The sequence below is a fragment of the Vigna angularis genome, chromosome 1, assembly GCF_016808095.1.
Source record: "Vigna angularis cultivar LongXiaoDou No.4 chromosome 1, ASM1680809v1, whole genome shotgun sequence".
In the NCBI taxonomy this organism is placed as follows: domain Eukaryota; kingdom Viridiplantae; phylum Streptophyta; class Magnoliopsida; order Fabales; family Fabaceae; genus Vigna; species Vigna angularis.
In genome coordinates, this window is record NC_068970.1 from 62,576,518 (window position 1) to 62,597,808 (window position 21,291).

General features: G+C 36.3%; 2 protein-coding genes across 2 annotated transcripts; one reads left to right on the top strand and one right to left on the bottom strand.

The window, feature by feature from the left end:
- The first annotated feature begins 503 nt into the window (after positions 1 to 503).
- LOC108322947 (U-box domain-containing protein 35) lies at positions 504 to 4,485 on the top strand. The gene is made up of 10 exons (XM_017555262.2): positions 504 to 681; positions 891 to 1,009; positions 1,169 to 1,290; positions 1,534 to 1,745; positions 1,842 to 1,902; positions 2,270 to 2,564; positions 2,679 to 2,777; positions 2,901 to 3,308; positions 3,446 to 4,225; positions 4,303 to 4,485. Exons 1-10 carry the CDS (start codon positions 504 to 506, stop codon positions 4,369 to 4,371), a joined length of 2,343 nt encoding a protein of 780 aa, XP_017410751.2. The 3' UTR covers positions 4,372 to 4,485.
- Positions 4,486 to 4,831: 346 nt separating this feature from the next.
- On the bottom strand, positions 4,832 to 13,961 carry LOC108322949 (biotin carboxylase 1, chloroplastic). Its single transcript, XM_017555263.2, has 17 exons — positions 13,757 to 13,961; positions 13,594 to 13,653; positions 13,110 to 13,438; positions 12,867 to 13,008; positions 12,219 to 12,317; positions 12,060 to 12,116; positions 10,587 to 10,658; positions 9,871 to 9,960; positions 8,881 to 8,940; positions 8,238 to 8,423; positions 8,042 to 8,134; positions 7,892 to 7,973; positions 7,557 to 7,663; positions 6,898 to 6,973; positions 6,086 to 6,132; positions 5,905 to 5,967; positions 4,832 to 5,212 (listed from the first exon to the last, which is right to left on the bottom strand). The coding sequence occupies exons 2-17, from the start codon at positions 13,648 to 13,650 to the stop codon at positions 5,186 to 5,188; spliced, it is 1,587 nt and encodes a 528-aa protein (XP_017410752.1). The 5' UTR covers positions 13,651 to 13,653; positions 13,757 to 13,961; the 3' UTR covers positions 4,832 to 5,185.
- Between the last annotated feature and the right edge of the window lie 7,330 nt (positions 13,962 to 21,291).

The following is a 21,291-nucleotide window of genomic DNA, read 5'->3' on the forward strand; positions in this document are numbered from 1 at the left end:
ATTTTTATTTTTAATCCTATATGTAGTATATGTTTTAATTGTAACTTAGTCTGTATAAACTATTTTTTTTTGTTTTATAAAAGCCATGTCTAACTTCCTAAAACTAATTATTGTTTTTTTAGTGTCAAACGCTTGCTAAGATTATCGGTATGTGGTATGACTTGTGATGGAACATGTACAAGATGTTGTAGTCGTCAAAATTCACTAATTTTGGAAGGTAATAACAAACGCAAACTAATAAAGGGTTTGACACTCTGCAACAGCAGACAAAATTTCTATTAGAGTTTCGAACAATGCTTAAAATGGCGCTGACAATAGTCACAGCTCGTTATAGTTATATGTACACTTAGGTTTACTAAATTGTCTCTTGGAAAGAATCAAAACTAACTATATAAACAGAAAACTTGGGGGCCAATACAAGAAGTTGGATTGAATTTATCTTGAACATCAATTTTTTTCTGAGCTGGTGAATACTTTGAAGTGTTCACAAGGAAAAAAAAAGGATGTCAAGGTTGGTTCAGGAGAAGAAGATAGGTGCAGGACGTGTGGTAGCAGTGGCAATTGAAAATAACAAAACAAGCCAATATGCAGCAAAATGGGCTGTTGATAATCTTCTTCCCAAAGAACAAGCGCTCTTACTGCTCCATGTTAGACAGAGAGCATCTTCCATTCCTACACCAAGTAATCATCGAACCTAAATTTCATATAATTGATTGCTCTATGCCTATATGTATTTGTCTGAAATATAGAAGGCCAATTTTGTGACAATATCTGCACAGTGCATTGGTGGTTTAATATAATTCAAATTTATTGTTATGTGCACCATGAATTGCTCTTTTTGCAAGAGATATTTTGTGACACATAGGTGACTTGAATGATTTTGAATACAGCGGGAAATCTTATACCTCTTGATGGCAACGATGATGTGGCTAGAGCATACATGCAACAGATGGACAACGAATCTAAAGAACTTTTCGCTTCGTTTCGGGTCTTCTGCAATAGAAAAAGTGTTAGTTCTGACACATAATTGCTCCTTTCATTTCGTGTGTTCATGCCATTAAGAGGGCTTGCTTTTAATGAAATGAGATTCAGTTTTGTTGTTCGGAATCTGATTTTTTTACTCTAAATTCGTTTCGTTTTCAATGTTTTTCTTCTCGATTCAAAACAGATACAATGCAAAGAGGTCTTACTGGATGACGTAGATATAACCAAGGGATTAATAGAAGGTATTTCTAAATACGCCATCGAGCTTCTGGTACTTGGGGCACCTTCAAGGAGTGGTCTTGTAAGGTAAGAATTCCCTACTCAGCAAACACTAATTCAAACGAGTTTGCTTGATCTCGACCAATATAACAAACATTAGCAAAACAATATTGCAATTACAGCAATGGTTAATTGGATAAAGAGGAAAAACACATTGTATGAATTTGACTTTGTTTTAAGATCATATTGAGAGACTTTGGCGTAAGAAGATTAGGTACAACTATGATAATAATACAGAATTCTAATATTTTAAAATTTTATTTATTGCAGAAGATTTAGGACATCGGATGTTCCAAGTCTTGTGTCGAAAGGGGCACCACCATTCTGTACTGTGTACATAATTTCCAAAGGAAAAATCGCATCGGTGAAAACTGCTACTGCTAAACCTCCACCTCGTAACAATACACTGCAGCCGCAGCAATCTCTTCAAACTCCTGGGAGAATGGACCCACACCTAACACGCAATCCTGCCCTAGCACGACGTATGCGAATTTCTCTTTTAATCCTCTTTGTCTAAAATTTTCTAATTTTTGGTAACATTGTTCATAAAACACTGGATTCGTATGTATATATGACAGCATCAATGGAGAAGGTACCCTACATTGTCCGCCAGCAACCAGCAGATGAAGACGAAATAATGTAAGTACCACGTGAATCCATAGTTGGAGTGACATAAAGTTATTATGAAAAAAACATAGCACACTTCAATTTCATAATATATAGATACACAAGCAACCCATCCATGTTAGGAAATTTCTTTCACAGTACAAAAGAAAACCAGAAATCATTCTTGATGTGATTGGAGTAGAAACCTTGCATGTTCAAATTTCAAAATCAAATAAGCTGTAATGACTTCATTTCCATTTAAGGAGAACAAGAATGCTAATTACCAACTTCAATGTGTTCTACAATGGAGATGTACATGAGAGTTTGAGATTGATGATTATTAAGCTTCAGAAAGATTTCAGGGCTTACTGAGAGGACTAACTTGATATTCTGTTGACAGATCACCCTTTACAAGACCTGGTAGAGGAGGAAGTTACAGATCATACGAGTCCTCCATCGCTGACTCTGATATTTCATTCGTGAGCAGTGGAAGGCCTAGTGTTGATAGGATGTTCCCTTCAATGTATGATGATATGGACTCTTGTATAAATCCCCGGCTTTCAACAGGCTCAGATTTTGATATGAGAAGCTATGGCTCTTCATTCTCAGGAGCCAAATCAATTGATCATGGTGACTACTCATTCAGTTCACAAGACAGTGGGACATCAATGTCATCGTCCATATTTTCAGCCTCAGTAAGAACTATATATATATATATATATATTATAATCAATACGCCAAAACAATCATGATTGGTTTTCTAACTGTTTCAAGACCAAGATTTGACAAATATCTTCACTAAACCATAGGATGAAGTGGAAGCTGAAATGAGGAGACTGAAGCTAGAACTGAAGCAGATGGAAATGTACAGTACTGCATGCAAGGAAGCTATGACAGCTAAGCAAAAGGTACCTTACAAATTTTTATTTAGTCCAAACATGCAAATTCTAAGAATACGACTGCCATGTCATGGAATTGATAAATGTAATCTATTAAATATGTACTGACTTATTGGCACTATTCTCCAAAAGGCACTAGAACTTCAGCGTTGGAAAGTGGAAGAACAAAGGAAAATGGAAGAGGCACGATTAACTGAAGAAACAGCATTGTCAATGGATGAGAAGGAGAAAGCAAAATGTGTAGCTGCCATGGAAGCAGCAGAAACATCTCGAAAAATTGCAGAGTTGGAAGCACGAAAGAGAATGACTGTAGAATCTGGGCATAAGAAGACTACAGATATGTTTTCACACTGTCCCGCCAGGTACAGAAGGTACACTATAGAGGAAATAGAAGAAGCAACGAATTTATTTTCGAACTCTCTCAAGGTCGGTGAAGGTGGTTATGGGCCAGTCTATAGATGTGAACTAGATCACACACCAGTTGCAGTGAAGATATTGAAACCAGATGCAGCTCAGGGACAAGCACAGTTTCAGCAGGAGGTATGGAAAACGAGAACAGAAACTTGTACATGATTTATGTCCAATAGAACCTTTATTATCGTGTTTCTATCCCTTGTCATTTGAGGTAATCAATGGACTATGGCTGAATGAATGTCTTTTGAATTTGGTGCGTGCAGATTGAAGTGCTAAGTAGCATAAGGCATCCAAATATGGTTCTTCTCCTTGGAGCGTGCCCAGAGTTTGGCTGCTTGGTGTATGAGTATATGGCTAATGGAAGTTTGGATGATTGCCTATTTCGGAGGGGCAACAAAAGAGCTCTTCCCTGGCAGCTGAGATTCCGAATTGCTGCAGAGATTGCAACTGGGCTCCTTTTCCTACACCAGACAAAGCCAGAACCACTTGTGCACCGTGACTTGAAACCTGGGAATATTTTGCTTGACCGTAACTTCGTGAGCAAGATCAGTGATGTGGGATTGGCCAGGCTTGTTCCGGCTTCAGTTGAAGATAGTGTCACACAGTATCGAATGACATCAACTGCGGGAACTTTCTGTTACATTGACCCTGAGTATCAGCAAACGGGCATGCTGGGAACCAAATCTGACATTTATTCATTGGGGATCATGCTTCTACAGATAATAACAGCAAAGCCACCAATGGGTTTGACTCACCATGTCGAAAGAGCTATTGAGAAGGGGACTTTTGCGGAGATGCTTGACCCAGCCGTTGAGGACTGGCCAATTGAACATGCCTTGCGTTTTGCCAAGCTTGCCTTGGTGTGTGCAGAAATGAAAAGAAAAGATAGACCTGATCTTGCAAAGGTTGTATTGCCCGAGCTCAATAAACTCAGAGACTTTGCTGAAGATAACATGCCCATGATGATGATGTTCGGTGCTCCCACAGGATTCGGTCAAAGGAGCAACTACAACTACTCAAACTACCCCATTTCCTCAGCTCAAGTGAGTCACTGTCATTAGTTACTTTTTGTTTCTTTAGCTTATATTATGGCCACTAACATCATATGTTTATCTCGTAGAACTCCATGAGTGACGGCTCAACGTCAGGAATGTCCGGATACGAAACCCACTCAAGCTCACATGATTAATATGCAATATGCACTTCAACGCCTACCTTAGTTTATCCTAGAGAAACTTACAAGTGTATCCACCATGTCTGTCACAGCCGGTTTTTGTGAATATATAAAATACGTGGCTGGTCCTATGTAGCTTACAATTTGATTCAACTTAATGCACAACTACAGTTCTTTTAAGGATTAACCTCGTTAAATGTACTAAAGGACAAAACACTTAAAAAGAATTTTGTTAGGGTTTTAATCAGAATAAGCACAAGTCATGTTTAGCTTCTTTTTTTGGGTGAAGGTTGCCTCTACTTTATTCCTTAAATTGCGCCTTACTAAAATCATAGTTCATGTTCAGTGGCAAATGCATAAAGGGCACGAACAGTCGAATAGGACGGACAGCATTAAATCATCTCATTCACGTTGAATACAAGTAATAAAATAATAAGAACCGTGGGAAAAAAGATAATCTAGCTAGCGACACCAATTGATCCATATAACAATCCATGCCGGTTAGAATCATGTCAAGTTTTTATTACTGTATCTAACACGAGCTCTTAATACAAGAATTACAAACAAGCCTCTAATAACCAATGTAGCAACTACGACTAAAAGCAAGGAGCTACTCCCAATTTCTTGCACTGATATTTGGGATAAAATCAAATGAGATTAACTGATTTTACGATAAAATTATGTGAAGAAATAGGAATGTACGAGACTAATTATCAAAATTTCATTCAAACTTTTAACTTCCAAGCACTGACGATAAGGTGATTACAACTAAGCAGCACCACAAAATCATATCCTTCAGGCAGTTGAGCCAACTAGTTCATTCAACCTGTTAGCTCAATACCAACTTCTGAGGCGGCTGCATTTGAAGAGGACAGCAAATCAAATAACTTACAAAATCAAACAAAAATGTTAAAAGAAACTATTATGACAGGAAAATCAAGAATATTTTCTTAACGTGTGGGTTTAGAAACTCCCATAATACATTAGCAAGGATGCCCCATGCTATCAGCAATAGGACTATTCTTATTTTCATGCATTCTACAAGATCACTGAGGAATGCCTTCTGTTTACAGACTTGCCAGCAGCCCTACATCTTCTACACGGCATTTTGACATAACGCAAGCACCTAATGATTTAGTTAACTACAGTCTAATAAGAAGTCTTCCATGACAGTGTCGCCGTACTCATGAGCAGTGGGAAAAAATTAGTTTTATACCAATCATTTCGTTCGTGATCATGGGAGTATTGAGCACTATATCCCAAAAATCAGCTTAATTATAAATCCTACATCACATACATGAGCATCTGATGACCTATCACACCAAACTTACTAACAACTGAAGCGCAAGGAACTAGACACTACATTTCTGTATGTGATCCAAACCCTGATTCTACGAGCCAAAATTTGTAGATATTTCAACTTCTATATCATGATTCTAAAAGTATTTCGTACCAAAATTGTTCTGAAGCAACTCCAACCAACAAGGAATATAATTTTTAAGCCCATTGATAGGGACATTAATATTTTCAAGATTAATAAATTCTTACCATCGCCAACTCTTCCTCATGTTTTGGAATAAATGCAGTATCAACTTTTCCGTTTTTGAAATCCTGCAATACGATGAAAAAATGACATATATTAAATTTAGTCGTTTAAACTGACTTCTGACCAACAGAAAATATTGCTAAAGGATACATGCTACCAAAAGTACATAAAAGGCACACTAACCTCTATGTCGAGGATAAGTTTATGATAATCAATTGTGGTAGGAACTCCTGTATCAAGACACAAATTGTTAATTTAATCGAACTTAAAAAAAAGATCTAGAAAATCAGGTTAGTTATAAATCCTACATCACACACACACGAGCCTCTGCTCTGAGCCATGACCTACCACACCAAACTGACTAGCATCTGGTGTGTAAAAGGATCTAGACTGTAACAATATATTTCCATCTAAACCCAGATTCTGCGAGCCAAAAAACTAAGTATTGCAAGAACTGCAGCATCGTTTTAAAAATCAAGGGTTTAAAATTGGAGATCTTTGTCAGAGTTAGTTCAATGGATTGATTTCTTGGACCAGAAAACTGCACCTCATGAATCTGTTTCAAACAACAGAAAACGAGGATTTGGTTCTTTATCTTTGTGCAAGCATATTGACCAGGGAGAAAATGACAAGTATTAGATTGTTTCAGCCTATTTAGGCTTCAGCATGCAATGGACCTACAGCAAGCACAGGTATTTAAAACAAAATTGAACTTGGTTTAAAATAGAATCAAGATCATCTTCAGATTCTTTTTAAAACTGAAGTGTTTTAACTTGGCAATCTTTATGACAAAGTTCAAATGATATCCTTTGGGTTAGTAAACTGCACCTCCTGCAATTTGTTTCAAACTACAGAGGGTGAGGACCTAGTTCTTTAATGATGCAAAGGAAAAGTAATTAATTGTTTTGGGTCTTTTTCGGATTCAGGGATGCAACTGACACCAAGTATAGATATTTGACAGAATACTCACAATCATAAAAATCAAATTAATTTACCTGTGATAACTGTGTCATCAAGAGCCCTTTTCATGCGTTCAATGGCTTTTTCTCTATTTGGAGCCCATACAATCAGCTACAAAAAGTTCACGAAGCCAAGACAAGAGTGAGTTTGAAACAAATAGCACACTTTACATATAGTTCGGGGTAGTATCACATCTAAGCCTCCTCACAACATAAATTGAATATAAATTGAAACTGGCATTTAGAATGTATTACATCCCGTTCATTTGATATTTTGAACCTCTTTTATTTTTGTAATCCATTATAACACTCTCCACTTCCGTGGGGAAAAATGACCAATTACAAATCACATACCAATAGGTAATACATTCTCCTTTTAACAAATTCAGTAAATTTAATTTATACTTATTATAACCTGTCATTTCTTCAATCCAAAAGCCCAGACATCAAGAAAAGAAGCCCAAATAAAATGCAGTTGGGTTTTCAAGGAAAAGAGCATGACAAATATATTTTTGTATTATATATTAAAGTTGTTATTAATTACATTGAAAAGTATAGCTAAGAAATTTATATACACAGGACAGAAAAAGGTTTACACATATTTGATGTCATAGGGATCAAACATAAATTATCTAGTATAACAATCCAGGGTAGGATGATAAATCAAAGCTATAAAAGAGAACAAATAGGCTCACCTTTCCAAGAAGGGAGTCATAGCTTGGAGGAACAACATAATCAGGATAAACATGGCTATCCATTCTGACAAATGGACCTCCAGATGGCAAGTATGCTGTAATTCTACCTGTTATTTGAGGAAGAAGTTTCCTTCAATCAATAAACTTTCTAAATAAAAGATTGAAAAAACCATAAAATGCAAGCACTTGGCACAACAAAATTCAAATGATGGAGAAGTTAATTGACCAAATGATCTAAAATATGTATGAAATCTGTTGCACTCTAAGTAAGCATTAAGCTGTGATTTTGTTTATTTCTGACATAAACGTGCATAAATACATCAAGGCTAGGATACCTGGCCCTGGTCTAAATCCCTTAAAAGCATCTTCTGCATTGATACGACATTCAATAGAATGTCCTCTGAGCACAATATCCTCCTGTAGAAAAAAAAATTAAAATAAGAGGAAGATTCTAAAGAATTAAAAGTCAAATATACATGTATTACCTGTTTGACTCTAAGTTTTTCTCCCATTGCAACACGAATTTGCTCTTCTATCAAATCTGTTGAGGAAATCATCTCTGTCACGGGATGCTCAACCTGACTCAAAAGAATAAAATAATGGAAATTATTCACAAAAATATTGAAAATTTCCTAGGTTTCATTTCATATAAAACAAGTAATGACATAAATTAGTTTGAACCTGGATACGAGTGTTCATCTCCATGAAGTAAAAGGAACCCCTTTCATCCAAAAGGAACTCCACTGTTCCAACACCTATGTAACCAATAGATGCAGCAGCTGCAACCGCTGCATCTCCCATTGCCTTTCGCAACTCAGGGGTCAGGGCTGGAGATGGTGCTTCTTCCAGCAGTTTCTGATTACGCCTCTGCATGAAAAAAAAAAACAACACCATTAACAGAATTCATTATGGGTACATCATAAACATAAAAATAGAAACTAAATCAAAACAATTTGTCACACGTATCTGCAATTTATTATCAAACAATATGAGATATACATAGGAAACTCCATAGTGAACAAAAATATAATTGAAAAAACCATAAAAGAATCATTGTGACAGTGACGGCAGTTGCTTCAATTATTGCCTATAACATTACTTTAGTTTTTCACAGTGCAGAGTTATAAAAACAAAATAAAATACTCTAGTCAGAAATGCAAGCCATACATATTTTAATTACTTTATGTTCAGTTTTTTATCATTAGTTCGCCTATGTCAGAAATTACAAGTTTGAAAATACAGTAATTATGTTATGTTCAATATCATTTTACATAATTTTGGAAAATTAAGCAGACAGATAGAAATGAAGTTCAGTTTGCAGTACCTGGATGCTGCAATCACGTTCTCCAAAGTGAACAACATTACCATATTTATCTGCAAGAACCTGTCATCCATGAAGCATAGGGGTGGATTACAACTCCAAACAATCACCAACAATCAGAAAGTATTAATCTTTAAGTAATTCAACAGGACTTAAGCACTTAACAATAATAAATTAATTTTGTAATCTGTAACTCAAATCACACTAGGAATTTGTCAAATCAATTATAAGACTGACTGCTTAGTCAATGACCATCACAACTTTTTCCAACCAGCTTTAGCATATAGCAAGAATATGTGGTTAAATAATTAATTGTGTTATCCATGAAATTTCCACGAGAACAAACTGCAAGAATGAATCAAAGCAAACACGTCAATCACAGTCACAAACGAGAATCAAAGACGCGAACAAGAACAAAGACAAGAATTGGCTGAAGAACCAGCACCGATTGCGCAGAACCAGGATCATCACGAAAAATAGTTCATGATACCATCTAAGATAAATGGAACATAGAAGGGAGAAACTAAACCATGAATGAATCTGTGTATTATTCAATTACTTAATCAATCACAAGTGCACTGACTTATAAAGGAGTCATTTACTGACAGCTGTCTAATGTTGACAGCTGTACAAATACACAGAAAAAACTTGTACAAAATACAGAGAAAATTCCATAGTATATTACATATAAACTGTTTAACTGTAGTATACTAACACTAACAAACACAAAATAAGGAATTTAAAAGGTTAACAACAGTATAAATTGTGGAATTTTTTAGGCTTCAGACTTTCATTATTGACTGAATTTAGTAAATCAAATTGAATAATGACATTAATAGAATCTACTTCTGGGCCTCCAAGATAACCAGGACCTTTGTATTTTGATGTAAAAAAAATCAATCAATGATTACATTTCTCAAATGCAAAAGTTCAAGTTCTTAAGTAAATCCCAATTTAGGTGTTTTCCACAGATTCCCTTAAAGATAGCATTACCTGGAACTCAATGTGCCTTGGGTTTTGAACGTACTTCTCCAAATAAACCCCATCATTGCCAAATGCAGCGGCGGCTTCACTCTTAGCTTGCTGCAAATAAATCAAATTGAAAAAAGAAAATCACCAAATATGCATGTCTACTCCACATCAACGGGATAAGCTCTACTAGCCTACAACTATTTACAATTAAAAAAATCATCTCCCTTCCATCAGAGTCCATTAAGATGGTCTACAATAAAACAGCATATTTCAGAACAATTGCTGCAAGAAAGAAACTCCACAAAACCTTGTTCTACCAATTGGCCCCAAGCAAATTACTAAGAAATCTTGATCCATTACATAACTGGAAAATAGATGTGGTAAAAAAACTGTCCTCAAGGTGCAAGCACTCTGGCTTCAGTTTTTTTCCTTAACCAGATTTTTGCAAAAAGCTGGTTACAGAAATAAGGTGGTTTGAAGGGTTTTTAGGAGATACGCAAAGCTGCTTCTCAAAATAATCAGAAATTTGATTAAGATTTTGACATTTTTAAGAGGAAAAAAGAAACTAAACACACTAAGAAATTTTAAAGTGTTATGATTTCAAAACTAAACACACTAAAAAATCTGAAAAAATCAAACTCTTGATCATCAAAGTTTCCATACTATAGCTATTACAACAGATAAGAAACTAAAGATTGTAACTAGTTCCATAGTGCAGACAATATAAAAAGAAATACCTGCAACAACTTCACAAATTCATCAGGTTCTTTAGCAAGACGCATGCCACGTCCTCCACCACCAGCTGTTGCCTAAGAAACACCAATGTTGCCAGTTTACAAGACGTTAAACACTCTAAAGAAAAACTTCAAAATTCTCATTTAATCAGAAATGAAATGAATCACGTGGAAACTTGTAGAGACTAAAACTATTTTCTTTTCAATGCACCACAAACTAGAATATACAGGAATCTCTCACGTACCATCACACTAAAGATTGGTCATCTCAAGCATCAAACTAGATATTTAAGGGTGGTCCAATAGACTCAACAAACTTTGCAAGAATAGACTCTGATACTACTTTAGAAAATGGATTTAAATCAAACTCAATCATACAAAACCAACTTCCAAGATAAAATTTTTACCCATTTATATATTAAAATTTGATCACATTTCTAGTTGATGTGAGATTTCCAACAAAAAAAAAAATCAAAATTGACCATCACTGTAGCTCTATCCATGGCCACAAACAATTACAACATAACCACAAGAACACATTGTGGTCCTAAGCAACAAGTGAGCATAGAGTTCAATCATTAGGGTTCTATAGCAATATATAAAGGAAAGCAGAAGCATGTAAAAAAAAGCTGATTTATACAAATGAATATGAATATTACTACTTTTATCAAGATCAATGTGTTACTGCCCTTTCCATTTTTTGAGAGTCTAATTGAGTCAACTATAACCCAACACCAAGTGTACACTTGGCCAAAGAAAGACTCAACCATAACAATGTTCAACTTACTTTTAGAAACACTGCAAGGAATAAATAACACAGCTAAGCAACTGAAATTGGCAATCATTACTTTGAAATAAATATTCCTGAATCATAAACTCTCCTATTTAAATTTCGCTGAAAATGGGATATGTACACAAGCATACGCCTAAAAAGTTGAATCTATATACATGAAACCCTATATAGAAGAACTTCAAGAAAAGTAGTAGAGTTCCAAACAGGATGCAATATGCTATTTCAGCCTGTAGGCTGTAATTACAAAAGTCTGCAGAAGAAAGTCTTTTTTTCTTTTTTTCCCATTTTTACAATATAATCTCACCCTATTATGGTTATAACTTTTCAAATTGAAAATTATTTTAAGGCAGAGTAAAGAAAAGGAAACTCAGACAAGTTCACTTTTGCCTAACCACTCATAACCCAACACTTAAATTAAGGCCTAGAAATGGAGGGTTATACTTGGAGATGAAAATTACTTTTCTCATTGTCACTGTTGGAAAAATACAAGACAACTCAAACACAAATGAAAGTGTGCCAACATAGTAGATACCTCTAACTCAGACATATTACTTTTATGATTCACACAAGAGATTATTTTGTATGCATAATGCAAGTGTTCAATGATCTACGTCAATCCAAAAAATTTGAATTATTCAAATAGGCACGAAACTATAAATACAAAATAATAAAGCAATCTCTACCTTGATCATCACAGGGTAACCAATCTCATTTGCCAGCCTGATAGCTTCTTCTGTGCTCTGTTCCATAAATTTAATTCATCAAATTGATGTCACAGAATCTGGTATTGGCCTCCAAATTTAACATTCAAGCTACTTATTAACAAGCCTCTAATAAAATACCTGTAAAAGACCCTCGCTTCCTGGAACAGTGGGAACACCTGCTTTCTTCATTGTTTCTCTGGCAGTTGATTTGTCACCCATAACCCGAATACTATCAGGCTGAAAGTTTAAACTAAATATTCAGCATTACCATATAATTTGAAAGGGAAATAATAAAATCATTTTTTGTTTTACAGCTGTATGAAATAAATTATCTAAATATACTCAACGGAGAAAACATTAAAAATTAAGATCAATACATTCAAATAAAATAAAATTTGGAACAATATATAACTTGCAAGCTGCCCTTGGCTTGGCCTAAACTATTAAAATGCTTAAAATCTGAACTCTTCAAAAACATTTTGCATACAGGTTAAAATTACTGTTATTTTAGCCATGTAATGCTTTCAGCAAGCATAGCTCACTAGTTCACTGTTTCTATATATTCTAAAACTTCAAATATTTTTATGACTTAGTGTATTTATAGTAATTAGAAATCAAATTACAGGCTTCAAGATAGTTTAAACAGAAGCAAGTTTTAAGATTTATAGGATAGATAGTATAGGACTCATTCAAACCAGGTGAGTCAATCGTAAAACTCTAAATTAGGAAAATCTCAAGACAAAAGGCAAACAAACATGTATTCTACACGCTGCATAGTCTACTCACTTTAGGCCCAATAAAGTTGATTCCATGTTCCCAGCACATTTCAACAAACACAGCATTCTCCGCAAGAAAACCATAGCCAGGATGCAACATCGTGCATTTGCGGCTAATAGCAGCAGACAGAACATTCGGAATCAGCAAGTACCTGAACAGAAAGAACAACAAAAATTACATTAACCACACGCAGATAGGAAAACACAAAACAATCAACCGAAACTAAAAAAATAAAAAGGCTGCCTAACATACGATTCTTTACTCGGCGCTTCGCCAATACAAACAGCTTCATCAGCCAATTTGACATGAAGCGCGTCCTTATCAATGATGGAGTACACAGCCACGCAAGGAATCCCCATTTCACGAGCGGTTCGAATCACTCGAACCGCAATCTCGCCTCTGTTCGCGATCAGGATCTTCTCACCGCTACAAGTCGCGTGGAGAGCACCACAGTGACGCGTTTGGCGCTGTTTGCGAACGTGACTAACCTGACTTACTTGTCTAGGAAACCTCACTCCGTTCGTTCCAGCTATGAAACTGCATTGCGAACTCTTAATCCCTCCCTTCCTCCCAGATAAACCCTAGGTTCGTTGTTTTCCATTCAGATCAGATTGAAATTCAGATTTAGAGCAATGGAACGATATTAAAGGAACAAATTAATCAACGGACATTGTTACTACGAGATTAGGAATTGTGATTTTGCGAGGGAAATGGAAGAAAACGAGAGAGTGCTTACTGAGATGGGAAGAGAAGGCGAGGTAACGGACTTGCACGCGGAGAGTGTGACTTCCATTTCCTGTGAAAAGAAACAGAGAAAGGCAGTGGCCAATGGCGTGTGAGTGAAATATTTATACACAATGGTTGTGAAGAGGTGGTGAATGGAGCGAGTAATGGTTTACCTATTTGAGATGATAGCAATGGTGTGAGTGTAAGAGAGAATGTGTTATTTGTGTTGTGTTGTGATGGGAGTGAATTTTGATGCCTGTGGCGATGGAAACGAGGGAGGTGCCTAATTGAAAGCTCCGCCTAAATCTAAATCTAAATGCAAAAGCTGGTTTAGTTGGACTTTGGCAGTTGAAAGGTGAGGGTGTTCAACTTCTTGCATCACAACCCTTCGTTCAACTTTTATCATTCTACAAAAATGGACTGCTACGTGGCCCATAACAATTGGATCTCTTTCTGATTTCAAGCCTGATTCACTTTAGGATCTTTATGTTCATTAATGCTTTGTTATTTTGGGGGTATTCAGGGAGATGATTCAGGGGAGATGATTCAGGGGAGATGATTTGAATGGATTTGAGTGGATTTGAAGGTAATTTTGTAGTTTTTTTGAGTGGATTTGTAGGTAACTAAGAGTGGATTTGGAAATAAAGTTTGTGAGAATTAGTGTAGGATTTAATTGATGTGATAGATTTAAAAAATTAGTTTAATTGGTAGAAATTAAAGATTACCAAAATGTCTCTAGTTATTAAAGTAATATAAAATGTTATTTATTAATGTTATATTTAATTGTAAAATGTTTATAAAGAGACAAAAATTATAAATAATTTTTAAAATTAATTTTTAAAAATTATAAAAATTATAACGTAGTAAAATGAATTTATTTTTAAATGTAGTATTTGTTTGTAATATAATTTACTACCAAGTAGTATCAATTTATTTGTTACGGAAGTGAGAATGATTAATTTTAAACAAACAAATAATTAAAGGAAGTTATAATATTACATGTCCTAAAAAAAAGTGGCAACATTTAAACATACAAATATATTTGTAATAGTTCATGATGACGTTGCTTCAGTAAGGTATCGTTGCAATGCATTGAAACGATATTGTATTGGCATCCCTATTAGACGTCTTGTATGGGATGGATGTGCAGATAAAAAGTCGAAGCACTGTCTGAATAAATTATGATCTTCAATGTTCATAGTCCGTAATAAGTTTTCAATTTCTTCTGTAGTTGGATTAGATGATTGAATCCTAGCATTTACCAGGGATATTCGACGCTCCATGGCCTGTGTATGTCGTTCAAGAGCAGCACATAGTCTTCTTGATTGATTAATTTGTTTTTGCAGTTCATCAATGATTGGAGAGTCCATCTAATTTGCAGATGAGCAGACTCACAATAAATAAAACTAGCAAAGCTGATGTGAAAGATAATAACATTGAAAAATAAGTAATGTAATATTTGAAACACATAAGTCAATTTAAGCAAAAAAAAAAGTAATGTAATACATTATCGGAATAAAAATTAACTCAATCATCTAAATGGTGAAGAATCAAGTTAACATTCTGATTGAGGTGAGCAAATTGGCGGTTCATGTCGAGGGAAAGGTTTGTCAAGTTATCTTCAATACGTTGAACTCGCACCTGCATTTGTTCCATACCCTGCATTCTGTGTTGCAAGTCTTGTACCCCTTCCCACATTTGAGTCATCAAATTAGGATTCGGAAGAGGTGGAGGAGGTTGCACAGGGTTGTCATGATGGTGTGGTTGGTCTTCTTCTTCATCATCATGGACATCGTGTCGCCAAACACCGTTGACATTAACAATATTCAACCTCTTCAAAGAATTAATTGAAAAATGATGTCGGGTCCCAATAAGAGTGATGGCATCGCCATCAACATGAACTCCACAATATTGCATGATCTGTGTGATAAGGACACCGTATGGTAGGGGTGTGTCAGCGGCCTTGCATTTAAGCATATGTTGCATGATGTGATGAGGTCAATTGATAGCTATATTATTTTTAAGCACCCATATCATAAAGATATCTTCCTGCAATAACCTAGCAAAATTCGCTGCTCGTGGAGTCAACATGTGCACAATAACATAATGCAGAAGTCTATCATTAATATTCAAACAACCAACCGTTTTAACACGGTGACCCTGCATTTCTGGTATAACCATAGTAGCCAATGCCATCTCCCGGTCATATGGGAAGTCGTCAGGGATATTTGAAAAAGACAATTTCTGACCCTCATACTTCATTTTAGCTACATTCAACCAATCAGCAGGTTTCAATCTAATTCTTCTCTTATTTACCTCACTGATCAAATATCCATTTGCAGAAATCTTCAGATTTGAATAAAAAAACTTTGATTAAATCCGGATAGTAGGGTCCCTGCAATGTAAGAAATTCGACAACCCCTTGAAACAGAAGATGATTTGGGAAAAATAACCCTGAACCGGCAAATGATTCAAAATTCATTATCTTTCGACCAACAATACTCCTTGTATAGAAATCAGCTGCATAGTTTTCCATCTAATGGTTGTTAGTGAAAAAACGACGCTGATCTAATTGGTCCTCTACATATGGTGAGACATGGGCTGCATCTTCTGCCTCATTGAGGGATTCTTTTCCCTTATGAGTTTTTCTTGGCCTTTTGGTTGATGATGAGGCCATTTGACAATTTCTTGAACAAAGCAATTAATGAAAACAATAAGAAAGTTAGTTATAAGAAATTATTTATATTTAAAAATATCAACAACCAAGGACAAACACGATACATCGTAACCATAACCATAACTTATAAATTGTTGATGGATGGAAAACCAATAAGTCATAATTACATCACAGAAACATTAATGAATATAATATTACTACAACTAGTCAGATAACACTTCCTAACAATCACCTCCGGAGATCATTTTACATAATTTATTCCACCGCTTGTGTGGTGAAAGTCTCATCAACCTCTTTGCACATGTGGGGTTCGCACATAAGAAATCATAACATTGTTCGAGCAAGTTTTCATCAGCAATGTTCATACCACTCAGCATTTCATAAATATCGCCCTCTGTGTATGTGTACGTCGAGCTGCGACGGAGTATTTGATTTCTATCTTCCATTGCTGAGACTTGACGCACGGCTGCATCAGAGATCACACCAAAATGAACATTTGATGAGCTAAGCACATTTGCGAAACCATCCAGGCTGGTCGTCAACTTATCAAATTGAGAATCAATAACATCGACCATAGGTGCCTTCCTTTTCGAGCCTCGTGAGGATGAAGTTCCACCGGATGGGACGGAAGGCACAGATTGAGTCTGTCCTGGACTATATTCATCCACAGATGGAGGAGGTGATGGTGGAGTTGGGTCTCTATACCTCGTCCAATCAGGCTGTTCTGGAATGTACTCAATATTTTGATTCAAATCAACACTGACACGAGGCCCAACACGCTGTCGACGTGCTTGACGAGCAGTCCGAACACCACTCCCAGTAGCTCGATCAGCTACCCATAACTCGACCATTAAATCGTAGTGCTTTATACTATTAACTCTCCACTTTGCCGCCGTTGGCCTCGACTGAAACAACAAACAGAACAAACACATTGGTTCATATGATGTATAATAACGATCCACAAAATGTTAGTATTTTTATAAATACCTGAATCAGGTCCATCCAAACTTCGTCCTCAGCATGAAATGTCATACTAACCGGGTTCCACGCAAATCCACTCAATCCAGAAAACAAGTCATGTACCTCGCGCCATTTATCTTTCAAGACTTTCTGACGATTTTTAACATTATTTTTGGTAATTGCGACATACCCAGAGCTATGAAGATGATCAACTATATTACTATATGCTTGGGATGTCAAGCTTCCGTCAACCCTATTACCGATTCGTGATTCCTCAATCATAGAGTGTAGAAGACGTGCGTCCATGTCCTCTGTCCACTTCATGAACTCTCTAGTAGGACCAGAGGACTCAATGGCGGTTGCCTTACCTCTGTTCATTTTATACCTATTTCATAAACAAAATGGTAACAAATTAACATTAAACATCCTTAATTGCTTGTTCTTGTCATACACATAACATCAAATACTCATACAACACAATAACATAAAATAACTACGAGTTTTGATAATCTCACCACATATGATCTGCTATAGAATCCCTGATACTACTACCAATCCTATGGTCGTCTTCTCTAACTTGAGATGATGAAACATTATGCTCTTCCCTTTCATTCAACTCGTTATCAACTTCATCAAGTAATGTGTCATCGTTATCCACGCCACGAAGGAAGTTGTGTAAGATACAACAAGCTAGTATGATGTCTGTCATTGTCTCCAATCCATAGTGTGGTTCAGTGCCACTTGCAATGATAGGGAATCTTTTTTTCAACACACCAAAAGTTCTTTCAATAACATTTCTCAACGATGAATGACGATGATTAAACAACTCCCGTGCACTTTGTGGTCCTCTGCGTGTATATTCTTTAAAGTGATATCTTACGCCTCTATATGGAGTCAACACTGTGCTTTTCAACATAAATCCTGCATCACCGAGGTAGTATTTTCCTACAATTTTGGGGATATAACGGTAATTAGTCACTAGTACACTAAATCTTCAACATCGCAATGTATACACTGACCTTGGGGGATAAGCAACGAATCATCTCTATCAAGAGCATTTTTTAAAATTCTCGAATCAGATGCAGTCCCTTCCTACCCAGCAAGAACGTATGTGAATTTCATGTCAAAATCACAAGCCGCAAACACATTTTGAGTTGGCCAATCTTTTCTTCCTCGAAATCTCGGAGCTTCATATCTTGGCACGTTTATCCGAACATGAGTACCGTCTATGGCCCCTAAACAATCCTAAACATAAAAATAAGAATTCATCATATTACTCATAATTTGAGTTCATCCTTTGTTGAAATAACATGTACGAATATAATGAAATTACTACCTTAAAGTACGGATAAAATCGATTGTTGTTAAACACATGTGGATGAACTTCATTTCCTGAGGGTTGAATTAGAAACTCAGATTCCAAAGTTAAGATGGCATCCAACACATTGTGAAAGTGTCTGCTAACCGTCGAGCCAGATCAGTGAAAGAAAAATGCGACACTTCGATTCTTAACATTATGGCCAATTATATGAAGAAATTGAGCAACTTGTTGCTCCACTGTCGATCGAATGGTGTCCTTAACTAACTCAGTTGATCTTAGTCTCTCATAAAGATTAATAAATGCCTCTGGACCCATCCTAATAATGTCGCGGCATCGATTAGTATGCACAAGATATGACATTAATTGCTTCCTACGACGGTCTCTGTCTGGTAGGTAATTCATTACACTACTGTAATCACTAGAGTACTTATTCAAGATACTCAACGTGTGTCCAACAATGCATACCATTGTTAAAGCACCCAATGAAGTGGTTATTTGTAATTGTTGACGTATCATTGCGATAATATTGAAGTCTACACCAACCACGTCATCATCTATATCTTCACGGTCCACATATGATAAATCTAATTCTTCTTGCATCTATATTTACTTAACAAAATAATATAATTTATGAACTTTATACATACAACTAAAATGAACAATATCAATAAAATCCATATATTCATATAATCATGCACTAATTAACAATATTCATGCATTCATAAAAAAATTAAACAAAATTCAATATATTTATTCAATAAATAAACCACGGTCATGCATAATAATTAAATAACCTAATATGAAACATACCTAATGAAGAAACTTAGGAAGCTTTAATTTCAGATTGTTGACTGGATTTGAAGGAAGGTTGAAAACGCTATAACGGTAAGCTCCCAATAAGATACCAATTTCAATTGTCAATATTGATATAATTGAGTGACAATTCCAAACCAAACCTGTTCAAAAAAATAAATCACTATCTTATATCATATAGTTAAAAAAATAAATTGGATTGTCAAATATGTACCTTCAATTCACCCTACATGCGACTTCAAGAAACTCCGAACAATGACTCAACACAGAGCAACTTAGGAACCTCAACCACTTAATGCGTCAACATTATTAACATACAGCCACCAAGATTTTTCAGCCTCTAATCAGACTATAAGAAGAAGTTCAGTAATAAGGTACACATTCCAAATAATAAGATTTTCTTTAACAATAAAACATTAAAAAATGGAAACAATATATCTCCCTAACCTTCACAGCTTAGTTATCCCTCTTTTCACCTCCAGCTTAGTTATCCCTCTCTTCACCTCGGTCAAATACTTCGTTGCTTTCCAATTCTAAGATCTTGATAAAAAAACTGCAAACACATACAAATGTTTAATCTTCATGCCATAAAAATTCATTTCCAAAAACAACCTATGACCAAATCTCATTCCTCGTGCATCTACGGTTTGATGGAAGCCATATCACCCCAACCCATACGCCACAAAACATTCCTATACTTTGCCCTTCACCCTCCTCACAACTCTCGTACTCCACCCTATGCCACCTCCATGTATATCAACCTCACTATCCTATTGCATCCTCTACTGTTACCATGCATTCTCGGACCACCACATTTCCACCACCTCTATCCACTTCATCTGCAACTCCATGCCACACATGTCCCTCATCTTCGTTGATTGATGTCCCTATTTCTCCGTCCAAGGGTGGTCATAACAACACACCTCCATCCTCTCCGGCCTTATCGTCAACCTTCGCCAACCGCTGCTTCCAACGCGGATGAAGACTTTCGACAGCGACTCCTCCAACATCATAACAGCATCAGTCCATGGACGACAGCTTACACGCTTCTGCACCTTCACCTTTGCCGACTGAGCCACCATTCCTGCACCTTCACCTTTGTCGACGGAGCCAGGATTTCAGCTATGGGGATCCGCTTATTGGATTTGCAACACAGCGTTGCCATCCGCTTGCAATGATAGGAAGTCGCACACCACCCTCATATCTGGATACGTCAAACACCGTATCCGAATACACCAACAAACCAAAACCTTGGTAACCCTGGATCCGGATACACTTTACCCTTGATCCGAATACATCAACATATCGTCTGCGCTTTGATCTTCTTCATCTGCTTGCGTCGTCATCATCAACTGCCTTCTTCCTCCTCCTTCATTACTTCTTCATCCGCTGTCGTCGTCTCCATGAACCCCCTTCTTCTTCCTCCAAACACCCTTCTCTTTCGTCTTCACTACTTGCAGAGGTCTTCAACCTGCAACAACCACATAAATCTGTTCCACAAACATGAGCTCACCTCGATTGTTCTCCACAGCTGCTCACTCTCAGATCTCTTCAGCACACACACAACTCTCACTCACGCAAAGCTCTGCTAAGTAAAGAAACCCTCACAATTAATACACACACCAAACTTATCTACAAAGACCGTCTTATTAATGCTGTTCATGGTCAGAGATTCTTTTACAAATTCAAAAACGAATCTCTTCTTTGCAGCACCGAATGGTTGTGTCAACCAGGGAATCTCGGTAGGACACTGTGCGCTGCTAAACCACCATGTAAAAGCTTGCTTTCGGACACTCCAAAGTCCTCACATGGGAAGGCACAATAACACGCGTGAAAGCATAATGCATTTGCTGCAATGGAGTACGGTTAAAATGAAACCCAATACATTAATACATGTTAATATATTATGCATGCTTTATTGAATGCTTCTGGAATTA